Genomic DNA, 24878 nt, shown 5'->3' on the forward strand with positions numbered 1-24878 from the left:
ATTCTATAGTAAAATGAACCTAAAGAAACGATAAAACTCGAATTTCACGACCTATCCAGGATGATTGGGCCAAAACGTCAATCTTCTAGCCTTGTCTGTTAATGCTTGCTAAGATAGAAATATACCACTCCGGCTTCATCTTCCTTTTTGGACCAGTGAGCACCGGCAATGGTGTGTTCATTGACATAGCGAAGGTAGTCTACCCGTGGATGATCATCATATATCAGAGCCGCAGAGCTAACACCGCGATAGGTAATTTCAGATAGCTTCAGCCATTCAGAAATTAGTTCATGGTCAATAAAAATGCAATCATGAAGACGTGGCAGACATGTAAGAGGGAGGACCGAGATTTGGTGCAAAGACTCACAAACATATCACCCCAATCTGGAAGAGACTTCCTTATTTTACCATCCAGTGAATACTTTGTCACGGATGTTCTGGAGTGGACAACCTTGATCAGAGGTAGCAATTTCTCTGCTACCGAATCTGAAGGGTGTCCACTTCGGAGTATGTGAGCCTCCCATTCACCGAGCAGAACGTCCGGCTGTACCCCTGGTAGATGATCGAAGACATCTTGTAGCTCTGATGAATCAAAACAGTCTTGTTGCTTGATTAAGGAGAGAAAGTATTCCTCAACAGGCCTGTGAGAGTTATGTGTTAATACCGTGGATCCCGTTTTGTTTGAGTGTAGTGGAGGGAATGATACATTTGCGGCTTAGTAACTGTCATGTTGGGCATGTACGTTGGGGAAGTAGGGACTAGGAATGAAGCTGCGGATTATCGGTTTCCTGGTATGGGCTATTGAAGTATCCTTCCACAAGTGAACGTCGTCAATGAAGTTCTGCCTTCTAAATATTGGCAGCTAATGAGACGGAACAAAGCCTTTATAACTATCATAGGGGTAACATGGAATCCTGTTTTAGTGTTACAAGGCCTAGGCTACAACGTATCCCTCGTGATATTCCTTCGGTGAAATGATGTCAATGAGGAAGCATATTTTCAATAAAGTCTTACCATCATCCAGGAAGTCGAAGTCTTCTGATCTACTACTGAGGAAAAAGCCGGATTTTTACATGCTAGTGACGGTATACATCCATAAATTGTGAACCTATTTCCCTGAAGGTATGCTGCAGGTGAATGGTATAGGTAAAACTAGAAATGTAGGGCCGGTCTTTAGTGAAAGCTTACCCTGTTTGCAGGTGAGACTAAAAAGTATTGATTTCCGTCAGGAGCGCCAGAGGCACCTCTCCAGGTGAGCCCTGCAAACCGGTTACAGTACCAGATAGAGAAGTAAAGTTTCGAGCCATTTGGTTTGGTAGACACATCCTTTATATGCTGTGTCTTCCTATAGGCGACTTTAGCACGACCACCTACAGGCTGTTGCGGTGGGATATCTCTCATACTACATCCTTAACTCTTAGTAACGACTTGAAAGACTATCTCCAATCGAGACAATCTCCTATTAATTCCATTTCATACAGATCAGATTGGCATCCAAAAATTAGGGTGAACCGATAAAGTTTGCTCTTAACCATGTTCACCCAGCCTTGAATGGTCTATTCCGCTTACAAGTGGTGACTATTCCAAATGAGAGGTTCTTACCACAAGAATAAGCTGGCAAGATCGACGAGTGTTAAGTTTCCAAATCCATAAAGAGCCTTTTTCATTACAAGATGGTTTGCGATGAATGCCGGAGATATAACTGGGTATAGATTCAGTCGAGTAGTCATTGGATAGTATAAATCATGACCTTAGTCACCATTACTTAAGAAATATTCTCTAGATTATTTTGTGTCTATTAATCTATATCTTCCTAGGAAAAAGTATATTCTTATTTAAAAGAAATTAATATATATTATTAAATTGTATTTTAAATATGTTTATAATAATAAATATACTGAGAAAATAACTCCTTTTTACAAAATTAATAATTTACTAGTTTCTGAGATACTATATGCAAGTAGTATACTGGACTTTATATTAATAGATAGAGAAGGCAGTAGAGTAACAGAAAGCTAGGCAGCTGGATATATTAAAATAGCTTTATAATATTACAGCTAGATAGTACTTGTATATAAATATAATATAAATAAATTTAATAAATAATTTATACTATATTAATCTTCTTACTAATATTATTTATAATCTAGTAGTAAATTCAGACTATCATCTGCCTCTGCTGATAAATTCTATTTGTATAGTCACTGACAGTGCCTGTTACTAGATCAGTTTCGCCAGATGAATTTCCTGGATAGTCTGATAAAGGCAGGTAAATCAAGAATTGGATCCGCTGGGCCAGAGTGCGTAGCTCCTAGCTTGTACATTGCTCATCACCACTCTCGACCTCGTCGCGCTTGTTATCACTAAAACTAGCACTTATTGTTTTAAAATTATTCAGCTTGGCTGCAACGCTATGCCCTGGACGAGATCACCTTCACGGACACAACACTAGTCCCAAAGGATGTCAGACTCGCTGTCTCCACCCACAATATAAAAAAGTAAGAGTGTATATATCCGAATGCGCACACTTACGACGAATACCAGTTTCATCCAAAGTGGCAAGAGCTATGTGATGAAAACAAACACTGATTGGCGAAGACAGCCCGATAGAGCTGGCAAAAATAATAGATGGTCGTAGAACATAGACTGAGGTACGTCAAAGAAACGGGTCACAGTCGAGACATATTCGGGGGGGAGGAGAGACGTGGTGTACGACAGAGTCCAGCGGAAGTAATTTTGAAATCACCAGGACTAATGGCATATGGCGAGTCGATAATGCCGCACGATAATTTGAGCCCCTATATAACATGCTACTAAACCAAACGCTATTCGGTGGAAAGAGCCACGAACGCGGCTCTTCCTCAAAGAATTATGGCGATGATCTATGACCTTTCAGGAATTTGTTACAGACAGGAACAGCTATTTGAGGGGAGAAGGACAACTTGTGACTTATTCTATATGCGACTAACCCTGTCAATCTCATTGCATAATGTTACAGTGATGTTTGTGTGGTACCAAGCGATCATCCAAGTACTAGAGATCATGCGCACTATGTGACTGTGATTTCGCTCTCTTTTTCTTTACCGTGGACCGATAGAAGACCAGAACATTATGGCACTCAGATGTGAAACAGAAAAGCATTTATATGATAGCTTCCTCCAATTTCTCCCCGATTATAGTCACTCCTTGGTGTATAGATCACGGCTCTCATCCGCCTTGTCCCTGAAATCATTCTTGTCATCAAGATTCAACAAAAGGATCAAGTTTTATTCTCTTTCAACGCTAGAATTAGTCGCGCTGAGGGCAACACCACTGACAATTGAAAGTTACATAAAAATGGTGGATGCAGAAATCTAAAACATAAGATAGTCTTCTATAAACCAGATACTGATATTAAGCCAGATTATCCAGCCGCCAACTGCCTGTACGGCTGAATAATACCAGGCCCAAGTCGCTGAGGAGCATGGAAGCATAAAGAAAGCACTACAGATACTTATTATTAAAAGCTCACAAAATAACAGCCGCCATAAATACAAAATACAGCCACGCGCCGCCCGACTCTGTATACAGAAATTTCATCTCCGCCGAAAACGAAACCTTCCCACAAGTCACGTAGGCGGTTGGACAAAGCAGCAACTGCAGGACACCACAGAGAGCAATCATAAGCTCTATCATCATCAGAGCTAGGCAATAGAGATAGAGTATAGTCTTTAGTCCAGGAACAAGAAAAAAAAGCCACATCGCTGGGAATAGACAGGTCAAATATAAGGCAGAAGGAGTTCGAGGAAGTAAAACAAGTATTGATAAAAGCTCTGGGAATGAAGGGGGGGAGGTCAAGGATGAGGGTGCATAATCTCTCGTGGTCAACAATAAAATATAATAGCGGGAGATCTGAAGGTTCACCCGGTTTAAGTGTTGGTGAAACCTACATGGAAGTGAAACCTTCACCACTAGGGCCCAAACAGTAAATTTCATGAGTGGGCATCTCTACAAAGCAGAAGCGCCGATCCAGATGCTCTGCAAACAACACCTCGGGCTCATGACCAAGTAACATGTTGTTAAGTTGTGTTTTGCTTGTTGCTCAGCTCATCCTGATAACATTAGTCATTATTACCCTAGAAATACTCTCTAGAATATTTTATATTTATTAATCTGTGCCTTTTTAGAAAAGAATATATATCTTTTTGTAAAATATTAATAAACTATATTCTAAATATATTTAAAATGATAAATATACTGATAAGATAACTATAACTATTTTTTTTAAGATTATTAATTTCACTAGTTTCTGAGGCATCATGTACAAGTAGTATACTAGATTATATATTAATAAATATTAGGAGAGAAGAGAGAAGGGCTGTAATAAAATTATAAAAGACTAGATAACTAGATATAGTAAAATAATTTTATAATATTACAGCTGGTCAGTACTTATATATAAATATAATATAAATAATTTTAATAAATAATTTATACTATATTATTCTTCTTACTAATATTATTTATAATCTAATAATAAATTCAAAGTATTTTCTGCCTCTGCTAATGAATTCCATTCGTATTAGTCACTGACAGTGCCTGTTACTAGCCTTGCCTGATACGCTTGCGGCCGTATCATGGAAGCCTTTGGATCGACCAAATTTCCGGACCCTTTGCTGGCCACTGCTGCTGGGATTAACGCTGTCAAGGGGAGAATTATGGGGCTCAACTCTCCCTTCACCATTGCTAAAATCGAAGAGTTAGCCGCAGCGGAAGTAAAAGCGGATAGTGATGAGGCAGTTAATAATCACACCACGGCCATCCGAAGCGTCAGTCTTGCTCTCTATCACTGGGAATGGGATGAAATGAAATTACTAAATGGCATACTAGACTTTCGGCCTTCTCGAGTACTTCCGTGATCACCGGTTGAACGACGTGGTGATTCAGGCCTTGAGTGAATTCCAGAGCAAAGTCGGTTTGATGAAAATGCCTGCTATAAGTGCGGAAAAGACTACGATTACAGACTGATGCCGGTAGGTATTAGTAGCAGTGGAGGAAACACGATTTAGTGGCTCGAGACAAGTGTATTCAGTCATCGGATTTAGTCCAGATATAGCAGATTATAAAAGTTAACTAGATTATAGTTCTAGAATTATTTACCAAGCCAGAAACTAGGCGGTAACCACGTGATGGGTACTACTACCGAGTGACCTAAATACTTGGGTTACCGACCTCTTTCATTCCACACAACCTTCCTTTTATTTTCTGCTAAGCTTGATTCACAAAAGCCCTGTCCAAATTGCTAAAATGACTATCCTTACTCGGGAGGCTAGCATCATGCTGGAAAGGCATACATACCAAATCCCTAATAACATCAACTGTATCCTGTCGAGAACTCTTCCGTTCTTCGCCCTGCCGCTCATCTGGCATGGTCACCGGTCAGCACTTTATAACACTACTCTACAACCTTACATGAAAAAGAAGACGCTCCAACTTTCTTCTAGGCTCTTATCATCATCATTACCGCGCCCTAGGCGTGGTCCTCAGGACTCTAAACGTACACCATGGTGGCCCCTTAGATGGAATGATGCCGACTTAATCGAGACGAATATGCATGATTTGGGCTTCCAGACGTCGGGTATCGTTATATTCCGTTGCACTTACAAGAGTGACTCTGACTGGGAAGAATTCTTGTCTCGCTCTCTCCACAAGGTTCGGACGTCACTAGAATCTTACCATGGTCTGGAATTGCTTGATTCCTTCAGGCCGCCAATAATTGACGACAAGACACAGTTCGACGGGGTAACTCCGGACAATCTACGGGATCAGTTCAATAGGTGGTCGGCTACCGCGTGTGAAGCTGAGCAAGGAGTTCCACTTACTGAATACCGGTGGCATTCTACGGCACGGTACTGACTTTGCATCATGGTGGATGAGGAATCTTGAGGTCTGTTCTGGACATGCCGCTTGAGTCGCTGGATGAATGGAATAACAGTGGATTCGTGATTCTTGTTAATGGTAGGCATGAGGTGGACCGGGCTAGTATAGAGGAATCTGATGAAAAGATAGAGGATGATGATTATGAGCCTTTACATGGATGCACGTATGAAGATGTTGGCTGGATGAAGGTGTGCTATGATATGGCTCAGGTATATACTTGCGCTCATTTGGGAGCAAGCTCTTGGTGGGAGGAGGACTATAGACGGCCTCCTAAGATTGCCCTTGGATTGATGTAAAGATGTTCTTTCTATGTTAAGGCTATCTTTTATATTTCGCTGTTCTGTATAACCTTGTAGGTTATACATTAAATGCCCAAATATACTGCTTGTGCCAGAGGGATAATACTAATATCATCCTATAGTTGAGATGAATTGTCTGAAGAAGAATAGTAATCAATTAAAACATTTCAATTTTTGGAGTATTTAATATCTTATAAACCGATATCTTACCAGAACTCAATTTACCAAACCCGAATGATTCATGTTGTGAAAGTCTATTAATTCTTGGTAGAATTGAAGAAAATATGGAAAGGATAGAGTAATATGTATAATACTACTTTTCATGTCTGATATATACTTATTATCTATTTATTTGTATTCAAATATCTTCAGAAGCTTCTACAAATCATATGTTACAGCGACAAGGATTAAGAAAACAGAAAGATATATCGAAGTAAGCATTATAAAGAACCAGAGATACATATTAAAGAAATAAAGGAGATATCTTAAAGCAAGTGTTGGAAAGAAACAGGGACAAAGGTTAAAGAAAATGAAGAGGTGTGTTGAAGCGAGCGTTGCAAAGCAAATTGGAGTCATGTATGTGTATTATTGGTGATACAGACTTCTAATGTTTGATCTGGAGACTTTCGTTATCCTGTGGGTATATATGGCCCATCAAGCACGCTGAATGTAGGTATGGGGAAGCCCTTTATCTACAAAACGTAGAACACCAATGTTTGAGAAGTCACTCTAGCCCTAATATGTCTTATGCTGAATATTTCATAAGCAGCAAGGAATGTCAAGGTAATCGCCGAGTTAATATTCTCACCCTAGCCTTAGATCTAAAAGTTCCACTGATTCAACCAATTGACCACCTGAGCCGGTGACACCGAACCGAGTGAGGCCATCGTTTTACTCCCCTTCTTCGACCGTTCCACGCTGATGTCCGCAGACAAGACATCTGCGTTGTCCGCCAGGCCATGGAAGAAGGCTAGAAGCTTCAGTGCGGGTTTATCTTGCACGTCGCGATCGGACGGATCCTGGATGGTTTCGAGATCGGCGACCCAGTCGACGAGAGGCACGGGCTGGACGGCGTATCGCTCTTGGATCGCGGGAATGAGAGAAGCCCAGGTGGTCCGGCATGGATTGACCAGATGGAAGACTGCGTTGCGGGTATCCGCGAGCGAGGCGCGGCGGCCGAGGACGAGTTCGTTTACGATTTGCGCTAGGGTATCCTGGTTAACTTAGTCAGTGACATTCATTACGGATAGGTTAGAAAGTAGGAGATAGGGTGAGGTGCGCACCACTGACACCCAGTCGATGGGGTACCCCCCGAGATCAGACGGCACTTTACCCGTCGCCTTTGATGTCTTGATCAAGGACGGGATCCACTCGTGCGGATTCCACACTCCCAAGCGCGTGTCGGGACCAGCGATCTGTCCGACGCGCAGGATACTAGTCGGCACACCGGCCGTCTTCGAAGCCTCCACGCAGATGCTCTCCCCGATATACTTGGACTCTCCGTATCCCTGCTCCAGCGCGGCTTCCGCCGTCTCCATCGGAACTTCGGGGACGGCCGTGACCTCGTCGCTGGGCTTCCAGGCCCCAATCGTGCTGACTGAGGAGACGAAGGCAAGATGGGCCTGGTAGCGGCTCCTCTGGCTGAAGCGCACGAACTCCCGGACACCCTTGAGATGCGGGTCCTCGAAGGAGGACACGGGATGGTTGAAGTTGACCTTCCATGCATTGTGGATGATCACGTCAACCGTTTTAAGGAGCTCTTTGTACTGTCGGTCGGAGAGGCCAAATTGGGGTTCTCCGAAGCGGACATGCAGGAACTCAACCTTGTTGGGATCGTCCAGAGGAGAAGTCTGCAGTCCCTTTTCCTGGAAGCCTTCCTTCTGGCGCGTCGAAGAATCCTCACTTCGGTTAAAGCAGTAGACCTTTGTTACCTGGGGATTACGCAGTAGGTCGTCAAGGATATAGCTGCCCAACGATCCGGTGGATCCAGTGAGAATGACAGTGAATAAGGCAGGCAGTTGAGGAAGGATATCAGATTTCCGAGTGTGAAGATCATTCGTATACTTGATGATCAACTGCGCAATCTTATTGGAACGAGATACGGTAGCAATCGCACTCGATGTTTCGTCAAGGATCCCCAACAATAGATTAGTGAGTCCCTCTGTAGTTGGGTGCGCATAGATCTGCTGCACATTGAGATGGTCGGTGTTCAACTCCGGATTGTAGGAGAAGACCGAGTTCTTCACAATCTTGCTCAACTGGATTGCCTGGAGTGAGTCCAGGCCCATGCTGTAGAGATCGTCACTCGGTTTGATGCTTTGCCTTCCTGTAAGCTTGCAGATAACGTTTTGTAGATATTCACAGACAGTGTCCGGGGTGATCGCTGATGGCAGGCCCATCACCAGTTGCCTATCTTGGGCAGCGTAAATCTCCTCAATTTCCTCGGCATAATCCTGATTCACGGTATGCCGTTGTGTGGTACCTTTCGCGGTGAGTTTGAAGGGTTTCTCGCGAGATGAAAGGCGGATCATGGTTTTCACGACCTTGCCGTAATCAGGAACGGTCTTGTTAGCCGCCTGAACCACTGGCCAAATCATGTTCACAAACTCCCTCTCGTCGATAGGAGTGGTAACCTTCTCGATATCCGGCTCGACCAACAAGCATGTCTGGAATTTGCGTTGGCCGATAAGCAAAGCCCGATGAACCGAAGGATGGCCTTCCACGATCTTCTCCAACGAGATCGGGTTCAGTTTCTCTCCGTTGCTGAGCACAATCACATCGTCAAAGCGCCCATGATACTTCCAGAGCTTCGGCTTGGTTGGGTGCCGGGTGTAGAGATCTTTGGATCGATACTCTTTCAGACCCGGGAACGTGTGAAAGATTCCATGCATCACGAGAGAATGTTCCACCCGTGGTATAACCAGCTCGTAGAGCCCGTCCCCGATCGGTTGCATATCAATCTGATAGGAGGGATTCCACTCGAAATACCCCCAGGCGTCCTCTCCTTCGGGGACCATAGAGCAGATGACCCCCATCTCGCTGGATCCAATGGCCGACCGTAATTGGACATATCTACCAAGCTTCTCGCCCACTTCTGGCGAAATAGGAGCCCCACCATAACAAACAAACTTCAGGGTGCTGAGGCACGTGAGAGCCTCATCAGAAAAGCTCATGTCTTCAAGGATTGAAGGTGGAAGAATTGTGACTGTCGGCTTCGTGTGGCGAATTAGATCGGTCAGAAACCCCACGGAAAGCAGCCTTTCAGGGCCTGCAACGAAGGGGATGTTGTGGAAGATAGACTCGAAGAACGAGACCAGCCCCATCAAGTGGAAATACGGTGTGGACGAGAGAACAAGGTCCTTGGGGTTGGGATCATCAGAAGCCAGGTCATTAAAGAAAGCGGAAGACCGCCCCGGAGGCATAGGAATCGATACGGCAAAATCCATCGTACCCAGAAAACCATGGGTGAGAGGAACGGGCTTAGGCATGCCTTACTGAAATCGTTAGATCTACATCTCTTAAGCTGTTTGGGGATCAGTCACTGCATACGTACCGGTTGTTCCAGAACTATGGATCATAAAGGCAATCTCGTCCACCACCTCATCATAGGTCTTGGAGAACTCAAAGTGACTCGTGTCACTTGCATTCCTCAGGATGTCCGCCACAGATGGCACCTCTTGGAATTGCATTTTCCAATCCAATTTTCTCAATCTGAAAGCAATTGGAGACTTTTCTCGGCTGAAAAGTAGGTGCGAACACTTTGTTTCCATGAGAACATGGTTATATGCATCATCCGACAGCCGAGTGGAAGGTAGAAAGATCTAGGAGTGAATCCAAATATTGATGGTTAATGGCAACTCGTAAATTTGACACCCGGATAACAAACCGTATAGCCTGTCTTATGACACGCAAGCATAAAAATGATGTAGCGCACATCGTTGTTCCCCAGATATGCGATCGTTTCTCCCGGTTGCGGCTTGCCCAGAGTGTCATCGATCCACCAGGACATGGCATTGACTGCGCGGGAGAGATCCCGGAGAGTCACCTCCCGGAATCCTTGGCCAACTTCGGTGCCATTTGGAATCAGGCCAAATCGTCTATTAGGGGATTGCTTGGCAATAGTATCAACGTGGGTCACCAGAAGCCTTCCCGGAGCTTTGAATGCTCCTGGTGTTGAATTGGTGATACCGACCATGGTCGCTCGAAACGGACGTCAATTGGATGGGTGCTTTGTGCCTTGAACGCAGGCTGTGCTTAGATACAGGAATGACAAAAGGAAATAATCGTTGGAAAAAATAGCATCGATGCTTGCACTTCTGCCTCTTTAAATATCCTGAGGGACAGGGCGCTATGTACGGACGGGCGCGTTGAGGCATTTTCCTTGTTTTCCCATCCTGTATTCTGGATCCATCGCTTAGGTGGTATACTGTCCATTATCAGCGCAATAGTGTAGCTCCCTAGTGCAGATCAGGCTTGGTTTCCGATAGAGTTGGTTACAGAGATTCAGGTAAAGTGGTTATACACAGGTTCGGGTGCATAAAAGTTCCACTGAAATAAGTGGGGTCGGCTAATACTGCCGAGCCGGGGTACTTGGAGATAACTTGTACACCCAATGCAGTGCATATTTATACTAAATGAACACTGAAATAATAAAACAAGCTGCTAATGCGTCACGTCACAATGCCTCAACATCAATGTCCAATACGGAATAATACTGCGGGAACAAGCTCTTATGGAAACAGTCTACAATCCACTGGACATTTACGCCTGATTGGTGCAGCAAGCGAGGACGGATACGCCCGATACTTGAGTTTCTTCATACACTTTCAATCAACATAAGCCGAACAAACAGAGAATGAGATCCACCGAAAATAACCACGAAGCAATGTCTATCTACTAGCTAGTTTGCTCTCCATAGTGGCGGCCCATTCGACCGCATTTCTTCTGAACAACCAGATAATTCCGGTATTCGCCTAGCCGATGACCGCCAAGCCAGTGCAGATCCATCTATCAGGCAAAATAATGCAATAGTAATTAAAACTAGATCTGACTGGCTATAAAATATAGGATAGCTATAATACTCCATCTTAGAGTGGCTATACCTGATCGTTTAAATACTTTAATCATAACCTGACTGTTAACCGGCAGTCAAATTAAGATATAAAAGTTCTTTTAGCTATAAAGAATTAACGGTTTCCAAATTACTTATTGATTTTTAATCAGTTAAATTAAATTTCCAATAAAATTAAAGCCCAATTTTATCACATTACCAAACTACTCTATAAATAAATAAGTATGGTGTCGCGCGCAATAAACTGTTTGGTTAAGTATATCTGTAAATTATAGCTATTCATTCATCATAACCTAAAAAGCGATTTCTATAAACTGCGGAAGTGAACCCGGCAGATGGAGAAAGAATAAAGCAAAACAGAAAATGTGTTCAGCACTGAAAAAAGTGATTCCGACTGACATACTGGCTGGATGTGTCAGCACTGGAACTTCGCGGGTATCCTTAAGAAATCATTTACTGCTTGACTTCTTTCCTTATACCACAATTCATTAATGCCCGGCGGCTCAGCCGGAAAGGCAACTATCACTGATCTATCAACACGAACTCTAATATACATCTGCCAATAGTCACGACCTATGGAATGGTACATACAGTACCACACCGTATGAAAATAAAAATTAACTAGTTGATCTTCATAAAGTATATCATGTGATCTTCAGTGGCTGTGGTGTTCTAATGGATGGCGATCCGCCACTGATTGAAGTGTCCAGAATCTTCCGGACATGTAAAAATCAAAATATAAAGCACAGCTATCCAGGCTTTCTCTTTTACATACAGGTTAGAGATATAAAAAGATGAATTTTCTGATTAGAATATAGATTCAACCGGAAGGCGCATAAAATGTAATAAAAAGAACGCGAACAGTCAGATACCCAAGTGCGAATCCATTATGTTAGATAGCATGACAATGAGGTCCACGGAAAGTCATATTACACTTTTACCCGTTTAACGTACCCAAGAGTTCTTCTCAACTAATATATGAGAGCCTTGTTCGTGCTCCATCTGAGTATATCTGGATGAGAAGGCCATCGAGTAAACTGAGTCAGAATGCCCTTTCAGGTTCCGCAGCTGTGAGCCGGTCTGGGCATGTAGAATTAAGTTATACCGGTTGAGGATAAGCGGACTCGTAGATTACTACCTATTTCATTTAAACTAGATCCTGCCATTGATTTTCCATTAGAAAATCTCATGGAGCATATTCCTTCTTTGCCTGTCGTAGTAGATCTACACCACAACCACATCATTTAAGTCAACAAACTAAGACTAAGAGCATAGGACTGCCGTTCAAAATTGTGGCGCATTATGTTATTTTTATCAAATTAGGTCATTATTATCTTACTTGTACAGTACTCCCTTCCAACGGCAACCGAGTCCTCATCTCGAAACGAACAGGATCTTTTGTAACTCCTACGAAAAATTAGCGATTGAAGATGGAAATCGGAGCAAACTTACCTCTGTTCTATCCATCAAAGTTTCATTCGAGTCACCCGCAAGTGTAAAGCTCGCTAGTTGCTGTTTATTCTTTTGCACTCCGAGGATGTTCTAAAAGGCGGTTAGTCACGTGTGTCTGCAGAATTATGCCATGACTTGAATTTGTAACACCTCTTCCACAGTGCGCTGGGCTACATATTTCACTACCGTCACCTCCCTTGACTGGCCGAGCCGAACAGCTCTGCCGATAGCCTGCTCTTCAACCGAAGGGTTCCATTGTGGTTCAAGGATATGGATCCGATTTGCGGCGGTAAGATTCAACCTGGAATAGGGGCATTGTCAGCATCGAAGGTCGCTCGGTGATTAAACGATTAAGGCTAGATGTACCCCACTGCGCCTGTGCCGTATGTCATGAGTAGAATCGTGATTAATGACGAGGTTCGGAAGTCGTGGAGGCGCCGAGTTCGATCTAATCTACTCACATCACCATCGATACGCACGTAGTTTAGCCCCAACTCTTCCATTTTCATGCACAGAATGTCAAGTGTTTTTGTCCATGCGGAGAAAACAATACTATCCAAGTTAGTAATCGGTCGGTACGGCGGTATACATGAAGTGTTTATCCATACCTCTTGGACGAGGAGGCATGCTGTATTAAGTCGTTCAGCAGGGTTTGGAGCTTCGTTGACAGCGGGGGTTCCGTGCTAGTGGACAAAGATGAATACGGCGACGGTGACAGTGGGTATTGATGGACGCCAGTGGAGTTCGGCGTCAAACATTCGGAAAGATATCCACCACTACCGGGAGACTCGGAAAGGAGGCGAGAGCAACCCGGACAGAACAGACACTCAGCCTTGAACGACGTGGTGAACTCATCGTCACATATTTCGCAGCGTGGTTCGGAGTTTTTAATTCCAGACGGCCGAGTAGGAGAGCATGAACGAGAGTTCCAGCTTCGACAAGCAGTGCCTTGGACACATAACACGCGAAGTCGATGCATGGCCGTGAACAATTTGGTATACTTGCGCGCTCCAAGATTCGAGCTGACGAGGGTATCCATCTCATGCTTTGTTTCATTCAGGATCTCATCATATGCAGTTCTTTCCGCTGCGGACAATAAGAGTTTTACCACCACTGTATTCACTGTTATGCTGTGGCCGCCTTGCTTGGTTCTCCTCAGACACAAGGATCGGAGAAGCAGTCGCAGATTCTGGCTTGGGTCATTCCCACCTGAAAATAACGGATCAATAATGTACTCCTTAAATTTTGCCTGAGATCTAATTTCAAACGGGGGAATCCTGAGAAAGGACACGAGAGAACCGAGGTCCTCGAGTTTGTTCTGGATTGGCGTGCCTGTCAGACACCATCGATGACACGCTTGCAGTTGTGTGACTGCACGGAACTGCTTGCTAGCGGGTGTTCGAATCCAGTGAGCTAGGTTGACGGTTAGATATAGGTCAGAGCCAGGGATGTATATTCGGATACTCGCCTTCGTCCAATACTATGCGGAACCATTTCAGTCTACGCAGAATGCCAAGGCTCTGACAATCGCTTGCCAGTGTCGCGTATGTGGTTAACACAACATCCGATGCTAGATACTCCTTCACATCGAGTTTTTTCTGGTGCCCATGGAATATCGATAGGTGCATTGAATTAGGGGCAATATGACTAGAGCAGACATTAGCTTCCGTGGAAGTGGTTCACGGTGGGTACTCAATTACCGCTCCATTTCTGATATCCAGACATCAAAGAGTTCTTTGATACTTTTGGTTATTGATGGTTGTCGGAAAACTCAAGAAGGAAACATACGTGTCGAGGGTACAATGACGAGTGTGGTCTTAGTCGGAATCGCACAGTGATCGCCTTCCAAGCAGCGGCCGGTATATTGCATGAAATCGGTAGCCTTCTCCAGGGAAAGCACAATGGCACTTAACATTGTGAGAGTCTTTCCCAGGCCCATAGTATCCGCTATTATGCCACCAGTTGACTGCTTGGACCGGTCACTTGGAAGGTCGCTTAAGTGAATTAGGAGACCGCTAAAGTGACTACTAGCATATGAGACTTTGAGACGTGAACCTACCTTGGACTGTCTATATGCTGATACCATTCCCTTGAATTTTCAGAATCTTCTCTGCTTCGAATAAACTTGACAGCAACTTGTTGATGTCTAATTGTGTTAGATTGCCAACTTTAACTAGACAGTTTAAACGACTTACTCGAGAAGAGGTGTCAGAAGTTTCTCTGTGGCTGGGATATCACTCTCCGGGACAACAGCGTCAAGCGTGTCCAGAAGTCTTTCCACCTCTGAAGAAACTGATTGCAGACTTCTCTTCACATGATAAACTGGTCTGATAAATTGATGCATGTCTAGATGCGTGAATGAGCGCTTGAAATATTGAGGGTTGTCATATCGGACCCCAGAATCGATCGCATCCGGATGCTGAAGGTTGTATTTTAGTTTGGAAAGCCGAGAACCAACTTCCCGATAATGTCGCATGGGACCGTATATATTGATCGAGACGTTAATAGTCTCGCCTGTGCTGGGTTGATTCCCTATGAGTGGTTGCGGGACCGCTTGAAAGATTATATTTTCGAGTCCTTCCAAGCCATCAAGTGCAGCAGCGGTGACCGTATCCAGAACAGCGAATTGATTCAGGGCCTGGTCCTGGATTATAAAACAACCTTCATGCTTCCGTAAAACTAAGAAGCGTTCCAAGGAACCGGCCGATCGGCAGAACTTCTGGAAGAGTATCTTTTTTCCGCGGCGGGAGACTCGACCCTCATACAACTTGAATCACATTAGCCTGCGGCCATACTATTCCGTCTCGGTATTTGTCGTCCTACCGCGCCATAGCAAACCACCTCGTTATTCTGAACACAACCTTCAGGAGTCAGGGGAGCATGGTCCGTCTCTGAGGGAATTTCTAGGTAATCGACGTGGTCTGGTGGTCTTTCGAAGAGATCATTAGCTTAGTCACGAACGGAGAGACCTAGTTAGATTGGTCGGGATTCAAGTGATACGTACGTTAACTTAGGGGCTTTTTTGCAGGGAGTGAAACTGTCCATTGCTACATCCTGGACAGGATCCCAACAGCGCTTGAGATTGTTCATTTGGATCGAAGAAGTACCCTAACCCTTCGAGACTGTGTAGCGGGCTGTTAGAAAGATCATGTATCGAGAACAACAGAAAGTATCGGCAGAATTGCGATGACGATTTATTGCCAGCTTTTCACAGAAGAGACATGCAGAGGAACAGCCTTACTGCGGCAGTGCAAAAGGCGGTGTTTTAGGCATTGGGCATCTGGGTGGCTGTGCACTTTGTAAGGCTCATTCGAATGCTTCCAGTACTTACGAGCTTATCGACCTGCTGATAAGCATGATGATTGGCCAAGGACAAGAGGGGTTCGTGTGGACAAGGCTCTGATCACGAGGTTGACCGCTGATGCGGAACAGACGAAGAACTCCGACCCGTCGTCTCTCCCAGCTTGGCTTGCAAAACTTGATCCAGCTCGAACTGTCTACTGCCTTAAGTTACACAGTACCGGGATAATATGAGACAGGACTAATGACGTCTTCACTCATGCAACGACAACCTAGCATCGCCTTCCAAAGGGCTTTGGACAGGTTTTCAAACAGCTTGTCCAGCAGTCAGCGAGCAGAGTTTGCTGTCACTGAGTACGCTCATGTCGCGGACGCTATTGAAAAAATTCAGACAGAGCATGGATCCAAAAAACAGTTGCAGAATATGGCCCGGGTTCAGAGATTTCTTGAAGCAATGAATGAGTACGGGAAAGTCATTGAAGTCTTCCTGAACTGCAGTCCATTTGCCGCTTATATTTGGGTATGTCCTGACCTTTTCTGGAATAATAGTGACTTATCAGTTATGCTTTAGGGCCCGATAAAATTTGTTCTTCAGATTGCCAGTTCGTGGAGTGAGACGTTGGAGGTTTTGCTCAGCGCCTACGAAGATATCGGCGAGCGAGCCCCTTCTTTCTTACAGTACCAACTCGTGTTTGAGAGAAACCCTGGGATGTTAAGCACTCTGGAAAGGTGGTTTTGTGACGTGCTAGATTTCCACTTTCATGCATTGAAGTTTCTGACAAGACCAAGTAAGATTTTATGATCGTACCATACAGCCCGATATAACCCCGAGCTAATGCTATCAAAAGGGTGGAAGCAATTATTCCATTCTTCCTGGAAAACATTTAATTCACAGTTCAAACGAATTCTCGATAGCCTGGAGCGCCACAAGGACCATATTGAAAGCGAAAAAAGCACGTTGACGGTTCATGAGGTCCAAATGCTGCGTGATGATGAGGCGGCTCGGTTCAATGAATTCCGACTCAATACTATGCTTGACAAACTTGATGCCCCAAACTCGTATATTGATCAGGATACTATGTCCGAATGTCGACATCATGCCGACTCCGGTAATTGGGTATTAAACGACAAGGTATTCAAGCAGTGGCGTGAAGCGCTTGGAGGATCCAACCCTCTATTATATATTCATGGCATTCCAGGAGCAGGTGTGTTACCTCCAACTCGGCCGTAATATCTACAATGGTATTTCTAAATTTACAAAAGGGAAGTCAACTCTAGCATCCCGAATCATTGAAGCACTCAATGAAGAGGAAGAAAACCCTATTCTGTTCTTCTACTGCAGCGATCATCAAGAAGACAAGCATACATTTATCCATATTCTACGCGGATTAATAGCCCAGCTTCTCAGCAAAGACCCAGCCCTTGCGGCATTTTTCTGCGAGAAGTATACAGGCTATGATGGAAAAAGGTTCGGGTCAGCTAGTGTCATCAAGGAGGCCGCGGATATTGCATTCAGTAGCCAACGTAGTTTATACGTTGTTCTGGATGGCCTAGATGAATGCGATAGTTGCGAAGCGGAAAAGACATTGTCTTGGTTTCTTTCACGCCAGAAAAAGTCTTTACCAGGAACTGATGGCCACATACGTCTACTATGCATTGGTCAGCGAACAGATCTATTGGAGAGAATGTTGTCTTCCGCACATAAGATCTCCATGGATAACCAGCGGTGTCATAAAGAAGACATAGAGCTATACATAAGGAGCATGGCGCGGAGAATTTCTGACAATATGAATCTTAGTGCTGACATACAGGAAAAAATAATTGCTAAGGTTTCAAATGTTGCAAACGGTATGCACCTTGACTGAATCATCCTTTCCCGCCACTGAATTATATCAAACAAATATAGGCATGTTCCTATACGCAAAAGTAGTCATGGACAATTTACTTGTTCAATACACGCGCCGAGACTTGGAAAATGAAATTGCACCCGGAGTATTCCCGGACGGACTAGATGCCGCGTAAGTAGTTTGACCCTGAAAACCTACCTCAGTGTTATTACTTATCACTTGGAAACTCATACAATGAAAGATATCGTCGTGTGACATCATCAGTGCTTCACAAAGCTCCCCAAAAGCAGAAAGATATTGCTTTGCAGATATTGGGCTGGGTAGCATGTGCAACACGTCCGTTGAAGTGGCGGGAACTTCAGGCTACATTCTACATTCACCCTGAAAGGAGCGTCTCACAATGTGAGGAAGACATGCTGAGGGCTAACTGCAAACGATTTTGTGGCTCATTCGTTGACTTGCATTTTGCGAAAATGAGGGAGCCCACTGAAGCAACCGTTGTTCTAGTTCATAGTACAGCGCGAGAGTTCGTACCTCTTCCCTAAATTTTCCAGATACGTGCTAATCAAAACAAGCTACCTTGTCAGCGCCAAAATTGTAGGCCTCGGTTTCCAGCATAGTCGGATTGCCCTGTTCTGCTGCAATTATCTGCTGTCCACTCCATTCAACGGGAGGATAGATTGTGATCAAATCCAGAAATACTTTCGCTCAGGGTACTATGCACTAATGGACTACAGTGTTTCAAGTCTATTTGAACACTTAATTGGAGCATCTGAATATCTGTCTTACTCTGAAGGGAGCCGCAATGATTCAGTGCAAGCCCTTAGAGATTTTATCGACGAATACGGGTTGCAATCTGAAATCAAAAAAGTATATGGCACAGATAGTCCTAGCGACCCGGCCGAGTTTATTCGGCAGATGCCGGATAACCCGGCTACAAGATACTCAATTCTAGGCATCGAATGGCGAATATTGGCTATAAGAACAACAATAGAAAATTTTCTCGGCCGTGGACCGCTACCCGAGACGGAGAAAAGGAAACTAGATACTCTGTATGGGCCAGCGAACTTCAAATGCCCCAAGGCCTGGTGCATGAATTTCCAGCATGGCTTTGACAGACTTCCAGAACGAAACCGTCACGTCAATAGACACGAGAACCCATTTATCTGCCCTGATGAAGATTGCCCTCTTCGGGAACTTGGCTTTGACACGAAGACGAGCCTAGACCGACATGTTCGACAGTATCATTCTTCAAATCTGAAGAGTACTGAGGCTACCTTTCCACAGCGTCGACAACGGATACATGACACTCTAGGCGATGCAGCAAAACGAGGCGATTTGGAAGCGGTGCAGAAATTTATAACTCAAGGAGCAGACGTCAATCACAACACGTATCCGAAGAAAAGAGGGCGGACACCTCTCTTCCTCGCCGCGATGAATGGCCACCTTGCTGTCTGTGACATTCTGGTAAGACACGGCGCCTATCCAAGCTATCAACCCCCTACTGCGAAGGCTATTCTGTTGGCTGCCATTGAGCATGAGAAAGAGGATATTGTCCGCTATCTGATCGATGTTGTAGGTGCCCCGTGCAGATCACGTAATGAGGAGGAGTGGTCGGGCTCTATATTGCAAGCGGCAACGGCAACCGGGAACCCGGAAATCCTAAAAATTGTTTTGAATAACACAAGAGAACGCTTTCAGGCGAGTGAGATAAAATATGCTCTGCTTCTCGCCGCGGAGAGGGGATACACCGACTCGGTCAGGGAGATGATAAAGTCTAACACGATCAACTCGTTGGCCGATCTGGGACTAGGGCCAGTCGGGAAGCGCACCCCGCTACATGTGGCAGCTGAGAACGGCCACATTGGGGTCGTTCGCTTGTTGATCGACAGCGGGAAGATGTACCCAGATCCTGAAGGTACTTTTGACGGGAGCCCTGTGCAGCTTGCCATTCAGCGTGGTCATTTATCCGAGGCCATGGTGTTGTTTGAATTCGACCCGAGATTTGGTGAAGAATTGCTGCTCTTCGTTGGCGAGCGTGGCGACCACAGCTTGGCTCGTCATCTACTGAAAATGCGCGAATTTCCTATAGACCAAGCCATATACAGGGCCGCTATAAGAGGAGATACAACCACGGCTCACACATTACTTGCATCACAAACGGCGAACGGCTCTACGATAGATAATGCTCGCAAAAACAAGGTTGGCTCGGACTGGTACGCGGTGTGGAATCCGAGTGCGCACAAATGTGTCGACCTTGACCTTAGGCATGATTTCATCGTGTCAACGGACGTTACATCAGTGACATTCAGTGAAGACGGCAAGTACCTTGCAGTGTGTGGCTTGAAATTGGCATACATCTATGATCTAATGGAGGGGGACGGGGAAAGGGTTGGAAGTATCATTGTTGAAGAGGAGGATGAAGCCTGCTACCTACGCACCGCGTGCTTCAGCCCCAATAGCAACTGCCTTGTCGCTGGAGGCGACACCGACAATATTTGGGTCTGTGATCCTCTTAAAGCGGCTCCTTTGCCGATCCCCTCCAATCACACGCAATCAATCACCGCGCTTATTTTCACGCGCGATGGGCTTTTGATGGTGAGCGGAGGGAAGGACGGGTTTGTCCGATTGTGGGATGTTTCCGCGGGTTGGACACTGAAACACAGCCTCGAAGCCCCTCACGCGGTCACAACACTTCAAATTTCACCAGACAACCGATATGTTTTGGCTGGCGATATTGGCGGAGTCATATCCATTTGGGAATTGGCTACCAATGCGCTCACGAAACGTGTGGGGGGGGGCGGAAGGCCATTCATATGCTGTTGACTTTTTAACCTTCTCCTTGGATGGCCTCTCCCTTATCAGCTATAACCTCGAGAAAGCGGTAACACAATGGAATCTCTCGCTGTTCAACCCAATGGTCGTCTGTGATGAGCCTATCACCCATCAGATTGACAAGGAGGCCGTTTTTTGTATTCGTCACAGCCACAACCGTCGGTGGCTTCTGTACTGTACAATGAAAGGGGACACCAAAATACACGATTCGGTAAGTGGGGAAGTCCAATTGGTCCTCAGAGGTCATCAAGACTTGATATACTGCCTATCCTACTCTCCCTCGGGGGGCATGTTCGCTACTGGCTCGATTGATGGCCACGTAAAGATCTGGACTCTAGCAGAACAAAGTCCATAGGTATTAAATCATTAAGATCCAAAACCGACTTCGAAGCTTAAAGAACAGATGGTTGAGGCTATGAGCTTGGTAGGACTCTCCTCCGAGACAGTATTAGTATAATTACTACATTACAGTCAAGATTAGGGGTAAGTCACTACCTAAAATATCAATAAGTAGCTACTTATGTCCTTACAGGATAATATGAGTACAGAATTAGCAGACTTGTTTCAGTATGTCGATTGATTTCTCTTTAAACACATCCAAATGATTGATAATGCCTTTCTTTAAGTATATGATTTCACCACTTTTTTTTTTTTTTTTTCCATTTGGAGCTGTGAAAGTTGATGGGGAGGAATTACAACATGTAGAATATATGCGGTTTAAGGAATTTAAACACATCCATGGCACTTGTATTTTTTACCTGCGACTATCCTAGTGACAACAGCATGAAGAAAGACATTTTTATCCTAATGATCCTCTGACTACCAAATCCTATTTTCTAGTAGGGAAATCCTCACAACGTGACAACAGTCAAATGATGTCTGATAAGTTCATAAGTAGTATTATTCAATAAAGCTTTTTATATAAAAATATAATAATATAATTTAATTCTTTTTATGAATTATTTTATAGAATTTTAGATATTTAAATATAATAATATTTTCTTCTAAATATCATTAATTTATATATAAGAGATTCAATCAGATTAGTGCATATAACAGAAATTTGAATTAGATTAATATCTTTTTCTACAGACTCTAAGCCTAAATAAGTCTATTAAATATTATAAAAATAAATATTATAATAATAAGTATTACTCTAATAAGCGTTATACAAAGTAATATATTAATAATTTTATAATAAATCCTAAAGTAAGAGATTATTTATAGGCAGTTTGAGTATTTAATATATAATTATATTTACTCCAGTAATTATCTTAATATTTAATATTATTTATTTTATCTAGATTATATACTTTCAAGAAGTATTTCGTTTTATAAAAATATTAATATCTAATAATTTATACACATGCCTATAGTTACTTATAAGAAAGCAGAGGTTATATACTAGATAATAAATTATAAAAATAATAATAATATAAAAATAATAATAATATAAAAATAAAATAAATAAAAAAATAATATTATATTAATATATTTAGACCTGCGCGATTCCGCTGAGCCAGCGGATAATAAAGAAAAATAGTATTATAATTAATAGTTTTATTATAATTCTTATACATAGATGGTATTCTTTTTATAGAAATATAATAAAAATTAATAAATAAATTAATATTATATTTATTTTTAATATTATTTTTTTAGTATACCTCGTCCTCTCACCCCTCTGTGTGGCTGGTGAGATAGAAAAAAAAAGATTATAAAAAAAAAAAAAAAGATAATTTTATTATTATATTCCAATCTCCGTGATCCCGCTGAGTAAATAGATAATAAAGTAGAAAATAATATTCTTATAATACTAGAATTCTTTTTCAGAGATTAAATAATAAAATAAATAATAATATCTTTATACTACTAAGATTCCTTCTCAGGAATCAGATAATAAAGCAGGTAATAATATTCTTATATTACTAGAATTCTTTTTTAGAGAATAGATAATAAAATAAGTAATAATATTCTTATATTACTAAGATTTCTTCTTAAAAAATAAATAATAAAATAGATAATCATATTTTTATAATACTAGAAATTCTTATACTCAGAGATTTTCTAATTATTTAATATATTTTATTAACTCATCTCTCTGCGGGACTACTAAGTTTATATTTTAATAATTATTTTTAAATCTCTGTGATTTCTATAGTAAACAGATAGTTAAATAGAGTTTAAAAAATAATCAAATATTATATTTATTTATAATATTATTTTTCTTAGTATATCTTATTCTCTCATCCCTCCGTGCGGATGGTGAGGTAGAAAGAAAAAAGATTTATTAAAAAAAAAATTTTTATTATTATATTTAAACTTCCGCGATTCCTGCAGGATTCTAATAATAAAATAAATAATAATATTTTTATAATATTTAAAGCTTTTTATCTTTTTAATATATTTTATTAACTTATTTCTCCGTGGGGCTGCTGAGCTTGTATTATAATAATTATTTTTAAATCTGTATAATTTCTATAAAAAATAGATAATAAAGTAGGTAGCAGTATTTTTATAATATAATAAATTATTTATTTCCTAGTATACTTTATTATCTTGTCTCTCCATGCGGCTGGTAAGGTACAGAAAAAAAATTATAAAAAAAAAATAATAAAAATTTAATTAAATAAATAATTATTATTTTTTTTATTTTATAATAATTTATATCTTATAAAATTATCTTGGAAAAAATTATAAAATTTATATATTATATTAGCTTTCCAGATATTATACTCTTCTTTTTAAATAAAATTAAAATAATATAATTTATTAATATTTATTATAGACTTACTTCAGATTCGCTTTCTTAATATTTTAATATAGGTTAAAGATAACAGATAATATATAATTATATTATAAAAAAAATACTCTTTAAAATAGAAAAAGAAAAAGAAAAAAATAAAATTAAAAATAAAAATAACAGAAGAATACAGAATAGAAAAAAAAGAATAGAATAAATATATAAAAATATAATATTAATAAAACTTGGAAAGAACTAGAAAGAGTAGAAATAAAAAAAATAATAAATAAAAATAAATATACATTATTATTAATATTTTATTATATATAATAATTTTATTATTTTTATTTTAGATTTAGAGAGATCACAGCATAGTGGCTAATATTAAATAAATATTAAAATTATATTTTTTAATCTAAAATAATCTATTATTTACTTACTGATTATACCCAGTATACTAATACTTATATAGAAAAAAGAAATATTATTTAACAGATTAGCTATATTATATTAGAATTATTAAATATTATAAGATTAAATATTATAGGTGGTTAATCTTATTAAATAAATAGATTATATTATATTAGAATTATTAAATATTATAATTTTAATTATTATAATAATTAAAATATATAATATATTCGCTTTATCTTCTGAGGATTATATATATATTATATATATTATATATATTATACATTTTATATTCCAGGGGTTCTACTAATAATATATATTTTAAAAATTACAGAATATCCTAAATTAGAATTATTAAATATTATAAAATTAAGTATTATAGATAATTTATTCTTATTAACCAAGTAAGCTATACTGTATTAATATTATTAAATATTATAAAATTAAATATTATAAAATTAAATATTATAAATAATTATTATTACTAATTAAGTAAGCTATACTATATTAGAATTATTAAATATTATAAGATTAAGTATTACAGATAATTATTTTTATTAAACAGGCTGGCTATGCTATATTAAGATTATTAAGTATTATAAGATTAAATATTATAGGTAATTAATCCTACTAATCAAGCAGGCTATATTATATTAAAATTATTAAGTATTATAATATTAAATATTATAATAATTAAAATATATACTATTAATAAGACCCCTGGGATATATTATATATATAATATATCCCAGGGGTCTTATTAATAGTATATATTTTAAGAATTACAGAATATTCTAAATTAGGATTATTAAATATTATAAAATTAAGTATTATAGGTAATCTGTTCTTATTAACTAAGTAAGCTATACTGTATTAAAATTATTAAATATTATAAGTTTAAGTATTATAATAATTATTAGGGTTTTTATTAGGGTTTTAGGGTTTTAGGGTTTTAGGGTTTTAGGGTTTTAGGGTTTTAGGGTTTTAGGGTTTTAGGGTTT

General features: G+C 40.9%; 6 protein-coding genes across 6 annotated transcripts; 3 read left to right on the forward strand and 3 right to left on the reverse strand.

Moving 5' to 3' along the window:
• Window positions 1-98: 98 nt before the first annotated feature.
• On the reverse strand, window positions 99-729 carry BO88DRAFT_418431 (uncharacterized protein; the record flags this gene model as incomplete). The annotated part of the gene is made up of 3 exons (XM_025708346.1): window positions 99-266; window positions 368-641; window positions 665-729. 3 exons carry the CDS (start codon window positions 727-729, stop codon window positions 99-101), a joined length of 507 nt encoding a protein of 168 aa, XP_025559588.1.
• Window positions 730-4616: 3887 nt separating this feature from the next.
• BO88DRAFT_457022 (uncharacterized protein) lies at window positions 4617-5007 on the forward strand (the record flags this gene model as incomplete). Its single annotated transcript, XM_025710966.1, has 2 exons — window positions 4617-4808; window positions 4870-5007. 2 exons carry the CDS (start codon window positions 4617-4619, stop codon window positions 5005-5007), a joined length of 330 nt encoding a protein of 109 aa, XP_025559589.1.
• Window positions 5008-5286: 279 nt separating this feature from the next.
• BO88DRAFT_418433 (uncharacterized protein) lies at window positions 5287-6215 on the forward strand (the record flags this gene model as incomplete). The annotated part of the gene is made up of 2 exons (XM_025708347.1): window positions 5287-5888; window positions 5927-6215. 2 exons carry the CDS (start codon window positions 5287-5289, stop codon window positions 6213-6215), a joined length of 891 nt encoding a protein of 296 aa, XP_025559590.1.
• An 824-nt stretch (window positions 6216-7039) lies between these two features.
• Window positions 7040-10413, reverse strand: BO88DRAFT_457024 (putative NRPS-like enzyme; the record flags this gene model as incomplete). Its single annotated transcript, XM_025710967.1, has 4 exons — window positions 7040-7432; window positions 7502-9708; window positions 9772-10039; window positions 10105-10413. The coding sequence occupies 4 exons, from the start codon at window positions 10411-10413 to the stop codon at window positions 7040-7042; spliced, it is 3177 nt and encodes a 1058-aa protein (XP_025559591.1).
• Window positions 10414-12864: 2451 nt separating this feature from the next.
• Window positions 12865-15831, reverse strand: BO88DRAFT_428609 (DEAD/DEAH box helicase; the record flags this gene model as incomplete). Its single annotated transcript, XM_025709094.1, has 9 exons — window positions 12865-13042; window positions 13108-13293; window positions 13530-14154; window positions 14267-14388; window positions 14442-14483; window positions 14526-14756; window positions 14937-15508; window positions 15565-15670; window positions 15746-15831. 9 exons carry the CDS (start codon window positions 15829-15831, stop codon window positions 12865-12867), a joined length of 2148 nt encoding a protein of 715 aa, XP_025559592.1.
• Window positions 15832-16285: 454 nt separating this feature from the next.
• Window positions 16286-21078, forward strand: BO88DRAFT_428610 (uncharacterized protein; the record flags this gene model as incomplete). Its single annotated transcript, XM_025709095.1, is given in 14 exon segments — window positions 16286-16344; window positions 16366-16561; window positions 16613-16829; window positions 16890-17246; window positions 17305-17889; window positions 17948-18059; window positions 18130-18414; window positions 18464-18541; window positions 18563-18601; window positions 18626-18633; window positions 18658-19129; window positions 19154-19176; window positions 19204-20676; window positions 20696-21078. The coding sequence occupies 14 exon segments, from the start codon at window positions 16286-16288 to the stop codon at window positions 21076-21078; spliced, it is 4287 nt and encodes a 1428-aa protein (XP_025559593.1).
• Between the last annotated feature and the right edge of the window lie 3800 nt (window positions 21079-24878).

Source organism: Aspergillus vadensis (genome assembly GCF_003184925.1).
Source record: "Aspergillus vadensis CBS 113365 unplaced genomic scaffold BO88scaffold_24, whole genome shotgun sequence".
In the NCBI taxonomy this organism is placed as follows: domain Eukaryota; kingdom Fungi; phylum Ascomycota; class Eurotiomycetes; order Eurotiales; family Aspergillaceae; genus Aspergillus; species Aspergillus vadensis.